At 38.7% G+C, this 11,299-nt stretch overlaps 3 protein-coding genes and 1 long non-coding RNA gene across 5 annotated transcripts; 2 read left to right on the top strand and 2 right to left on the bottom strand.

Annotated features, from left to right (window-relative positions):
• The first annotated feature begins 6 nt into the window (after positions 1-6).
• LOC103518335 lies at positions 7-3,443 on the top strand. Its single transcript, XM_026830172.1, has 5 exons — positions 7-68; positions 1,146-1,370; positions 2,380-2,519; positions 3,067-3,217; positions 3,439-3,443. Exons 1-5 carry the CDS (start codon positions 11-13, stop codon positions 3,441-3,443), a joined length of 579 nt encoding a protein of 192 aa, XP_026685973.1. The 5' UTR covers positions 7-10.
• A 1,046-nt stretch (positions 3,444-4,489) lies between these two features.
• Positions 4,490-6,087, top strand: LOC113471204. Its single transcript, XR_003393992.1, has 2 exons — positions 4,490-4,548; positions 5,955-6,087. It is a non-coding gene; the product is annotated as an uncharacterized LOC113471204 (long non-coding RNA).
• A 3,251-nt stretch (positions 6,088-9,338) lies between these two features.
• On the bottom strand, positions 9,339-11,129 carry LOC103518334. 2 transcript variants are annotated; one of them, XM_026830168.1, is made up of 3 exons: positions 10,924-11,129; positions 9,954-10,283; positions 9,339-9,753 (listed from the first exon to the last, which is right to left on the bottom strand). In XM_026830168.1, exons 2-3 carry the CDS (start codon positions 10,236-10,238, stop codon positions 9,715-9,717), a joined length of 324 nt encoding a protein of 107 aa, XP_026685969.1. In that variant the 5' UTR covers positions 10,239-10,283; positions 10,924-11,129; the 3' UTR covers positions 9,339-9,714. The 2 variants fall into 2 exon arrangements, with proteins under 2 accessions (XP_026685969.1, XP_008481618.2); XM_008483396.3 differs by lacking the exon at positions 10,924-11,129 and having other exon boundaries at positions 9,954-10,505.
• Positions 10,543-10,878, bottom strand: LOC103518333. The gene has a single exon (XM_008483395.1). The coding sequence runs from the start codon at positions 10,876-10,878 to the stop codon at positions 10,543-10,545; it is 336 nt and encodes a 111-aa protein (XP_008481617.1).
• Positions 11,130-11,299: the final 170 nt, after the last annotated feature.

The raw sequence follows: 11,299 nt of genomic DNA, 5'->3' as shown, positions 1-11,299 counted from the left end.
GCGCAACTTAATGAGTGCGGTGCGCAACTCTTACGCATACTCCTCTTCCTCTAGTCGCAACAATCAAGGTAAGCTATGAGTGCGCAACTTAATGAGTGCGGTGCGCAACTCTTACGCATCCTCCTCTTCCTCTAGTCGCAACAATCAAGGTACCTAAGCTATGAGCGCGCAACTTAATGAGTACGGTGCGCAACTCTTATACATCAGATCGATGTCAAATCGACTCCGAACTGTCATATGAGCAAGAAACGGCAACAGAAAACATCGATTCTCTATAAAATCGATTAACCAGTTCACGAAATTGATTTGTTTAAATTTTATTCAAGGTAAGAAAACTTCATTCCAGATGCTTTTTTTTGACATCCTGTGGGAAAAACACAAATTTGGGACTAAAACTCAATTGTTTTTTAAAAAATAAAATTGGGTATAAAATTGTAACAATAAGTTGACAATATGAGCTTCAAAATGAGACTGATTGGAAGAATTTAGGTAAAGTATTAAAGGAAATATCGTAGGTTTTGTAAAAGGAAAAGTTCGAGTCGCTTTTTGTGCAGGCGAGTGTATTTCAACGGGTTAATGTCTGGTGTTCTCGTGTTGACCCAGCACCTAAATTCAAGTAGGTATTGTGTCTCTTCTCGCCCATCCGATGAGAGACATACTACGGGATGGGCATGCTACGACACAGATAGCTCGGGAGGTAGCGCATCTGCATGCCATGTAAGCGTCAGGTCTGTAAATACCGGTTCGCCTTTATCCTATGGAGATAAGGTTCGTTCTCGGAACGGTTTTCTTTCTATCTTCCTGTCCTTCTCTCTTCGCTTTCGGGACGAGAAGATTTTTTTTGTAATTTGTAATTTATTTATTAGTGATTCATTTATTTAAAGTTTCCGTTGTTCTCTATCAAATCCCTTTAAAAAAATGTTAATTACATTAAACAGAGAGCCGTTTTTTTTTTCACCATTATGGGGGGGGGGGATTATTTCTATGTGAAAAGTTAATTTAAATAAAACAGAGTGCCTTTTTTTTTTCCCCCATTTGGGGGGGGGGGGGATTATTTCTATGTGTTTCTACTTCGTAACCTATTAACAAGTGATATGAGATTTAACCCATTTCTGTATCTTTTCGTGTCCTTTAACCCATTGCAGTCGCGGAGTCCACCTCATCCACCTCGGTCGAGGCAGAGCCCACTCCTCCCCCGCTGGCCCCTACCGATGTCTCCTTGGCCCCGCCCAGTGGGGAAACGGGGGACCAAACCTCGCCTGATGCAGACCGGGGTCTACAGGACAGTGATGCAGACCGGGGTCGACAAGAATCCGGGGAGAATGGTGCAGACAACCAGAGCAAAACTTCGGCCCGTACTAATGATGAAGGTAACTGAACAAAATCATATCTGTTTATTACTAATGCCTGTGCATTAATTGAATGGCGAAAGTGGGGTTTTCACTCCTTCTTAAAGATTGTACCTCGGCACCATTTTGCAATACTTCAAGGCACAATTTGGGACGATAAGATCTCCGTTGTTGGAGTTCCCTCTATCAAACCTCTTGAAAAAACAAAAACAAATCCGGTGTGAACATCACACGACTTTCTATTACATTTACGAAATATGTATTTTTAAAAAAAAATGAAAATTTTTCTAAGTCCCGAGCCTAAGCCGCCCACGGCGGCCAATTTTTGGTCGAAAATTTCCTATTTTAAAATACTCCCCATGTAATGAGGGATCATTAAAAAGTGTCCAAAAATTGAACTTTTTTTGAAAAATTTTCTAAGTCCAAAGATTTTCTATCTTAAAATACTCCCCGTGTAATCAGAAATCATATAAAGTACGAAAAAAATTGATTTTTTTTTTTCGAAGTTCGAAGCAACATTGACTTTGGTTGATATCTGTCCGATTTTTACCAAATTGTTACAGTCGCGTCCTTGGACCATACCGGGATAGCATACCAAATTTCATCGCTTTACGACAAACCGTTCTTGAGATATTTTGTTCACAACATTCTACTTTTTCCCATTTAAACCTGTAGTACGTACGTACGTACGTATCCGTACATACCTACGTGCGTACAGACATGGGCTAAAAACCACTTTTTTTGACATCAGGGGATCCCAAAATGGATATTTCCAACCATTTCCCGATTTTGAAAATTTGGACCGATTGCAATACTTTCATTACTAGTATAGTAATGAAAGTATTGCAATAGTACGTATTGCATTGCAATAGCAATAGAAAGTATTGCACTAGTATAGTAATGAAAGTACTAGTATAGTAATGAAAGTACTACTTAGTATAGTAATGAAAGTATTGCAATCGGTCCATACTGTAGTAATAGAAAGTAAAAATCTAAACTTCTATGATTTTACGTTTACTTTCTATTCCAGGTGAAGAGGCAAGTGGAGGGGCTGGTCTCAGTGGTGACCAAAGTGTGGGCAGTGGAGGGGACCGCAGTGTAGCCAGTGGGGAGCAGAGTGTGACCGCGAGTTTATGCTCACTCCTATCTAACTATCCGGACAGTGAAGAGGTGAGTGGATATTATTACTTTTCAACTTTTTAGTCGATAATAATAAAAATAAAAGTTCGACAGTAAATTAGGAATCTTGGAAACTGATGTACCTACAGAAACTGAGGTACCTATTCGAAAGAACGAAAAAACTGTAAGAGGAAGACTTCACAAGTCTAGGAACAATCAGACCTCCCTGGTCAAACCCTGTCACAAAAAAGCCTCTGTCAAATACATAAATAACATATGATGTTGGTTGTGAACGATATTCTTACACCTACACAAGCAACATTTTCTGCAGAAACATTGTTTCTCAACAATCCAGAAATGTTTTTGCAACAATCGGGCAACATTTCTCCTCTCCAGACTTATTCCTGAAACAGTTTTCTTGTCTTGTAGTGTCTACTAGGTTTGATCTCGAAAGTTGCCAAACACTGAAAACATTTGTTTCCCATCATTTTCGCACAGGCTTGATGGACATCTATGAAGTTATGCGTCGTAGGCTTCCCTCTTGATCATGTTGGTAATAGTGAGCCGTGTGATATTCACTCCACATTTTCTTTTCCAGGACAGTGATCCAGATGTGTTGAACGTAAACGTGTTCCTAGACGAAGAAGCGACCAATAATACCAGAGAAGGCGAAGACCCAATTCCCACGAGTTATAATACTACTTCTACTACGAATAGTAATAGTAATACTACTGCTGATAATGCTAAAGGTAAGGTTTGTTTGGATTATCTTACTAATCTTATTTATGGGAAATATATATGGATAACAATAGAAAATATATATGGATCACTGTTATAAATGGATCACTAATCTTATAAATCTTATTTACGGGAAATATATTTATATGGATAACAATCGAAAATATATATGGATCACTGTTTTCTAAGAAAGGAATTTCTGTTATATATATTGTTTGTAACCCAACACCAGCTTAGCTGAAAGGGTTACAAAAACTTTCAATTAATATTATTACTTCATCTTTGCATTTAAAATATGCTTGTTCTTTTTTTTTCGATGGTGGGATTCAAAACCGGGACCTTCTGCATGGCAAACAAGCGCGTTACCACTTTGCTAGATCGGTAGAACCTGAACCCATCCTTTGGGACTGTTTTTACTTTCTTATCCTATAGGAAGAAAAGTAATGTAATTGGGTCAAATTTTCAATGGTCAGTTTTTAGTGCCAAAACACGTTTTGAGGTCCCCAGAACCTAAATACAAAGTTTCAGCCATTGGTCCGTGTGTCTGTCTGTCCTTCTGTCCGTCTGTAAACAAAATATCTCGAGAACGGTAAGAGCTAGAGACTTGAAATTTGGCATGCAGCTGTCCAATGTGACGAGGATGCGACACGGAACTTTTGGTTAGGATCGCTGCAATGGTTGGCGGCATTTTGGCGGTTTTCGGTGTAATTCAATAATATCTCGGGAACGGTATGAGCTAGAGACTTGAAATTTGGTATGTAGACCACAAATGAGACAAGAATGTACCACATTGAGACAAGAATATAACACATAGCGTTTGGTTAAGATAGGTGCTGCGGTTGGTCGTATTTTGATCGCTTTTTGGCGGGTTTCAATCGGTTTTTTTTTTTTTTTTTGGCAGTTTTTGGTTTTTTGATCGCTTTTTGGGGGGTTTCAATTGGTTTCTTTTTTTTTTTTTTTGGCAGTTTTCAGCTATACCGACTAAACGGCTAGAGATATTGTAAAAAGTAAGGTAAAAGAACACTCAACTAAGCATCATTTAATAAGATAAGGAAAGTCGTGTGATGAAGTTATGAAAGAGGTAACTACAAAACTTATTACCTTTATATGACCTTATATATGACAAAACATATTTAATAATAAGTCGTGTGATGTTCACACCAGATTTTTTTTGTCCCTACACCTAAGCCTTGTAGTGGGCCTTTTGTGTAAGCATACCTACCACTTTGCCAACCATGCTCTCTATTTCGGAATGTGCAGGTATACTCAGCGCCTTTGAACGAATCCGGGGAGAATGGTGCAGACAACCAGAGCAAAACTTCGGCTCGTACCAATGATGAAGGTAACTGAACAAAATCCTATCTGTTCATTACTATTGCCTGTGCATTAATTGAATGGCGAAAGTGGGCTTTTCACTCCTTTTAAAGATTGTACCTCGGCACCGTTTTGCAATACTTCAAGGCACAATCTTTTACATCCATGCCTATCCAAAAACGGAAAAAAAATGGTTAGAAAGAATGGAAATTCGAACGGTTTGTCCGATTTTACCAAATTGTTACAGTCGCGTCCTTGGACCATATTTTCTAAGTCCAAAGATTTTCTATCTTAAAATACTCCCCGTGTAATCAGAAATCATATAAAGTACGAAAAAAATTGATTTTTTTTTTTCGAAGTTCGAAGCAACATTGACTTTGGTTGATATCTGTCCGATTTTTACCAAATTGTTACAGTCGCGTCCTTGGACCATACCGGGATAGCATACCAAATTTCATCGCTCTACGACAAACCGTTCTTGAGATATTTTGTATACCACCTTTTCCCATTTAAACCTGTAGTACATACTTTCTAAGTCCAAAGATTTTCTATCTTAAAATACTCCCCGTGTAATCAGAAATCATATAAAGTACGAAAAAAATTGATTTTTTTTTTTTCGAAGTTCGAAGCAACATTGACTTTGGTTGATATCTGGATGAGTGACTGTCCGATTTTCACCAAATTGTTACAGTCGCGTCCTTGGACCATACCGGGATAGCATACCAAATTTCATCGCTCTAGGACAAACCGTTCTTGAGATATTTTGTATACCACCTTTTCCCATTTAAACCGGTAGTACATACGTACATCCGTACATACGTGCGTACAGACCATGGGCGAAAAACCACTTTTTTTGACATCAGGGGATCCCAAAATGGATATTTCCAACCATTTCCCGATTTTGAAAATGTGGACCGATTGCAATACTTTCATTACTAGTATAGCTGAGCTATAGAATAGAATATACCTTGTTTATCCTGCTGGGATAGGACTGAAAAAATCGCTCTACGACAAACCGTTCTTGAGATATTTTGTATACCACCTTTTCCCATTTAAACCGGTAGTACATACGTACATCCGTACATACCTACGTGCGTACAGAACATGGGCTAAAAACCACTTTTTTTGACATCAGGGGATCCCAAAATGGATATTTCCAACCATTTCCCGATTTTGAAAATTTGGACCGATTGCAATACTTTCATTACTAGTATAGTAATGAAAGTATTGCAATAGTACGTATTGCATTGCAATAGCAATAGAAAGTATTGCACTAGTATAGTAATGAAAGTACTAGTATAGTAATGAAAGTACTAGTATAGTAATGAAAGTACTACTTAGTATAGTAATGAAAGTATTGCAATCGGTCCATACTGTAGTAATAGAAAGTAAAAATCTAAACTTCTATGATTTTACGTTTACTTTCTATTCCAGGTGAAGAGGCAAGTGGAGGGGCTGGTCTCAGTGGTGACCAAAGTGTGGGCAGTGGAGGGGACCGCAGTGTAGCCAGTGGGGAGCAGAGTGTGACCGCGAGTTTATGCTCACTCCTATCTAACTATCCGGACAGTGAAGAGGTGAGTGGATATTATTACTTTTCAACTTTTTAGTCGATAATAATAAAAATAAAAGTTCGACAGTAAATTAGGAATCTTGGAAACTGATGTACCTACAGAAACTGAGGTACCTATTCGAAAGAACGAAAAAACTGTAAGAGGAAGACTTCACAAGTCTAGGAACAATCAGACCTCCCTGGTCATAATAATAATAATAATAATAATAATAATAATAATAATAATAATATAATTTTGTGAGCCTATGTATATGCGAAATACCTCAATAAATGAGTGATTATCCTCAAATGAAAAAAAAAGGTTTTTAAACATCCAATCCTTCCCAAACTGTAAAATATCTAGGCACCGTGCGTATCTCACGGAAACTAATTAAAACATCTTTTGAATGGATTTCAGGTTTCAAGTCCGGCCGCCGACATTTTTCCAGAGGTGTCGCGATCAGCAGTGGTATATCAATCAGCTCCGCACTCTTCAGGTAACTGAATCACTCCATTTTCTTTATTATCAATCAACTCCGTATATCAATCAAGTATGTATAAGTATATCAATCAACTCCGTACTCTTCAGGTAACTGAATCACTCCATTTTCTTTATTATCAATCAACTCCGTATATCAATCAAGTATATCAATCAACTCCGTACTCTTCAGGTAACTGAATCACTCCATTTTTTCCCTTTTTTAAGAAGGTTCCTTAGCCAGCCTAGTTAGCTTAGTTGGTAGTGCGTCTGCCTTGTAAGCGCTAGGCCGCGGGTTCGATTCCCGCCCGGGGCGGATTTTATCCTGATGGGATAATGTTCGTTCTCGGAAACGGCTGGCTTTCTCCTATCCTGTCTTCCTTCTCTCCTCGATTTCGGGACGATAAGACCATAGCAGTTAAAGTTCCCTCTGTCAAACCTCTTAAAAAAAAAAAAAAAAAAAAAAAAAAAAAAAAAAAAAAAAAAAAACAAAAAAAGCTGTGTTCGCACATTGATCAAGTGGTTAAGGTCGACCATCGATGCTTTCCATTACCATGTGTGGACACAATTGCTGTATCGCAAATTTCTATGTACCACGAAATATTGTTTTTTTTTTTTTTTTTTTTTTTTAAGAGGCTCGACACAGCCTGTGTACTGCTATAGTCCAATGTCCCCGAATGCGAGAAAGAAGAATACATGCTAGGACGACAGGCAGCTGTATAGAAGCCAATTATCTATCAAGATAATATTGGCTCGACGGGCAGTAAATTTGCCTAGCAATCCTGGAACAAGCTGGGTCCGTCCCTCCGGGAATTTTTTAGCCCGTAGTTTATTCGATCGTGATTAAAGAAAATCAGTACCTATGTACCTACCTAATTTGTTTAATATTCAGTTTATTATCATTCTTGGTTTGATTTTACTTTTTACCACCATTTTCGTGTTCCTGGTAAAAAGACCTTTAATTTGATATATAGGTCGACCAGGTTTGGATAAGTCCTTCTATGGGGACAGACAGACCGACAGACACCGAAGCGAATACAAATAGTCCGTCCCTTATACCTTTTTATTACTATTGTAATAATAAAGGAAGGACGGACTAAAAAGTGATAAAGACATTGTAGGTACCTATATTACTCCATTGACCTTCCCCTAGTGGGGTAAACAGTGAAGGATCTCTTACTAGAGGCATCCTTTAGGCCACCACTCACTATCAGGTAGACCTGACAGGCGTACTTGTCAGGTCTTCCGGATAGTGAGTGGCCGGCCTTAGACTTGTGAAGTTTGGGTTCGCTAAATAGTGGAGCCAGAGAACCGGCCCGCTGGTAACCAAATAGCATGGCGTAAACCTGGCTGAAGTTCGGATAGACGAAACGGTAACAACGGAGATCTTATCGTCCCGCGAGCGAAGAAAGAAGGAATACAGTTTAGGATACAGCTAGCTGTTCTGAGAACGGACCTAATCTGTGTAGGAAGTTCGGGCCAGCCGGGAATGGCACCCACGACCTAGGAAATCCCAGGATAGACCCCAACTGTTTTTTCCTGCCTCGGTGGCGTAGTGGCCAAGACGCTCGCCTGGTAAACAGGTGGGCGTGGGTTCGATCCCAGCCGAGGTATGGAATTTTATCCTCATTTATTTGAGAATTTGACTATAATAATGGAGCTCTCGGGGTTAGGTGGTAGAGAACGCCTAAGGCGTTAACCTCGCCTAGTGGTTGCCTTCCACTCAAGAGTCCATTATTATTATTATCATAATTTTCTTTGTGCGGAACAGTTTCCAAACTCATCAATACTATCAAGTCATGTATAAACCTGGACATTACCTAATTAGGTCTATGCCTACATTACCTACACGCCTGTTAGGTTTTAAACGGCTCTACTTCCAAGATAAAATAATATTTTAATCGAAGTATTCAGTAATTTTAATCAAAATAGGTACCCAAGTATTCACTTCTCAGTTTCCAAAGTTCAATCCTTTAGGTCTTCCGCATTTTTGATTCAGACTAGGTGTAGGTAAATTCAGGTGACTTTATGGTAAACTGTTAAAAGAAAGATGATGAGACCTTAGCAGGTTTGGAAGGTAAAGTGGCAGCTTTGTAAGTGCTAGGTTGGGGGTTCGATTCCCGCCCGGGGCGGATTTCATCCTAAATAGATAGGGTTTGTTCTTGCCATAAACTATCCTGTCTAACTTTCTCCTATCCTGACCTTCTCTCTTTAATTTCGGTATGATAAGACTACATAAAAAAAAAATAAAATAAGTAATGAGAGGGGTTTTTTTTAACCCAAAGGTTGGCAATTTGTATGCAGGAAAACAGCACTTTATTGATGATAATGCTTATTTTATACTGCTTAAATAGGACCTTAAATAGGACTACATTTTGTATTCTCAAGTGAGAAAATCTGGACCAAAGTAATGACCTCAATAAACACTGAAGAGCTTTTGGCATCAAAAACTAAAACAAGTTGAATATCAGACATCAACAAGATTTCATTCTCAAACATTTCATGCAAGTGGTGTTTAAATGAGGTCAGTAGCTGAGCTGTCTACTGGCCTTATCCAGCCATTACCCTACCTATTATACACAAGATTGAAAATATTACAAAAGTGTCAAATACACAGGCAATAATGTTGCACAAGTTGGCTTGTACAGGAGCCTTTTGCTGAAAATGTTAACACACAGAAAGTTACAGAAGAGTCACTTGCACCAGAGACTTCCCTCAAAAAGCTTCAAGTATTCCTATGGAACCGCACTTCCTATGGAACATCCTTCCTCATCTCATCCATAAATCTTTAGGCTTGTACAGGAGCCTTTTGCTGAAAATGTTAACACACAGAAAGTTACAGAAGAGTCACTTGCACCAGAGACTTCCCTCAAAAAGCTCCAAGTATTATATCAAAAGTATAGCTCTACCTTGAAAACATTTTTTTCCTGACAGTTGCACAATGGTTGAGAAACAAATAAAAAGATATTCAGAAGCCATGACAATGAAAACGGAAGCTAATTTTTGTGTTTAACCTAACCCCATAATAACTCTAGTCCCTGCTCATTTGTGACAACTCCTTTATTTGTGACAACTATTATCCATTGACATGACTTCTAAACAAGTACCCAAATGTTTCTGGTGAGTACAAGGCTTTTGCTAAACAACTGACTGCTCTATGACCCTTATTATTCCCATTTATCCTGGTAGCGGAGATCAGACAGATGGTCGGTGAGTTTGGTGTGCTTTATGAACTTCTGCAACTTCAGTGCTCTTCGTTCCCTCCTGAAATTTTCATTTCTTTCGAGATCCTTCAAATGGACTAGCTCTTCTTCCTCGGTCAAATATGGATGCCTCAGCAAGAACATGTTCCGTTCTTCAATTTTAAACTCTTCTATTTTAATGGCTTTCCGCGATCAGACAGATGGTCGGTGAGTTTGGTGTGCTTTATGAACTTCTGCAACTTCAGTGCTCTCCGTTCTCTCCTGAAATTTTCATTTCTGTCAAGATCCTTCAAATGGACTAGCTCTTCTTCCTCGGTCAAATACGGATGCCTCAGCAAGAACATGTTCCGTTCTTCAATTTTAAACTCTTCGATTTTGATGGCTTTCCGTAGATGAGTCACTGGTTCAACAATACGATACTTTCCACGGAATATATTTCCTTTAGGATATTTCCGAGCTCCTCTCAGCAAGATCTGGGTCAAATGCATGATAGAGGATTGAGTTTTCTCTTGAACCAAGGTACTTTTTGAAATCTACTCTGATCAACACATCACCTGTGTAATTTGTTGTTGATTCACAGAACGGTTTGTAGACCCAAATAAATTGGTATTTGATCACTAAAATTACCTGAATAGCACACACAAAATAGTAAAAGCAACTTGGATACTTAGGTAGGTAGGTAAGTTTAAAATAAAAACTCCTCAACAGAACTACAGACCAGTCTCAACACCTTTCCTTCAAATTCTTCGAGATTTTTGAAATTTCAAATTTTCGCGCTCATCAACATCGCGATTAAAGGCGTATTTTTCCCCATTTATCCTGGTAGCGGAGATCAGACAGATGGTCGGTGAGTTTGGTGTGCTTTATGAACTTCTGCAACTTCAGTGCTCTCCGTTCCCTCCTGAAATTTTCATTTCTTTCGAGATCCTTCAAATGGACTAGCTCTTCTTCCTCGGTCAAATACGGATGCCTCAGCAAGAACATGTTCCGTTCTTCAATTTTAAACTCTTCGATCTTGATGGCTTTCCGCAGATGAGTCACTGGTTCAACAATACGATACTTTCCACGGAATATATTTCCTTTAGGATATTTACGAGCTCCTCTCAGCAAGATCTGGGTCAAATGCATGATAGAGGATTGAGTTTTCTCTTGAACCGAGGTACTTTTTGAAATCTACTCTGTTACAGCTCTGATCAACACATCACCTGTGTAATTTTTTGTCGATTCACAGAACGCTTTGTAGACCCAAATAAATTGGTATTTGATCACTAAAATTACCTGAATAGCACACACAAAATAGTAAAAGCAACTTGGATACTTGGATTCTTAGATAAGTTTAAAATAAAAACTCCTCCCTCAACTCAAATTTTCGCGCTCATCAACATCGCGATTATAAAGGCGTATTTTTTACATTCTCACGAGCAGAAAAAATACGACTATGAACCACCGGGTCCACCGGTTGATTTTTAAAACGAGCGTTTCACTCACCGGCCTCACCGCTGAACTCGGTTGACTGGATGACTGTGATTTTTGGAAAAAACAAGAAAAT

Source organism: Diaphorina citri, unplaced genomic scaffold (assembly GCF_000475195.1).
Source record: "Diaphorina citri unplaced genomic scaffold, Diaci psyllid genome assembly version 1.1 scaffold2156, whole genome shotgun sequence".
Taxonomy (NCBI): Eukaryota; Metazoa; Arthropoda; class Insecta; order Hemiptera; family Psyllidae; genus Diaphorina; species Diaphorina citri.
Note: the sequence above shows the minus strand (reverse complement) of the source record. Positions and strands in the feature narration are given on the sequence as shown.

Coding starts and splice junctions, on each gene's coding strand:
- LOC103518335 (XM_026830172.1), top strand. CDS start 11: ATGAGTGCGGTGCGCAACTCTTACGCATACTCCTCTTCCTCTAGTCGC. Junction 69..1,145: donor CTCTAGTCGCAACAATCAAG/GTAAGCTATGAG, acceptor AACCCATTGCAG/TCGCGGAGTCCACCTCATCC. Junction 2,520..3,066: donor ACTATCCGGACAGTGAAGAG/GTGAGTGGATAT, acceptor TTTCTTTTCCAG/GACAGTGATCCAGATGTGTT.
- LOC103518334 (XM_026830168.1), bottom strand. CDS start 10,238: ATGCATTTGACCCAGATCTTGCTGAGAGGAGCTCGGAAATATCCTAAA. Junction 9,754..9,953: donor AGCACACCAAACTCACCGAC/CATCTGTCTGAT, acceptor AAACTCACCGAC/CATCTGTCTGATCTCCGCTA.
- LOC103518333 (XM_008483395.1), bottom strand. CDS start 10,878: ATGCATTTGACCCAGATCTTGCTGAGAGGAGCTCGTAAATATCCTAAA.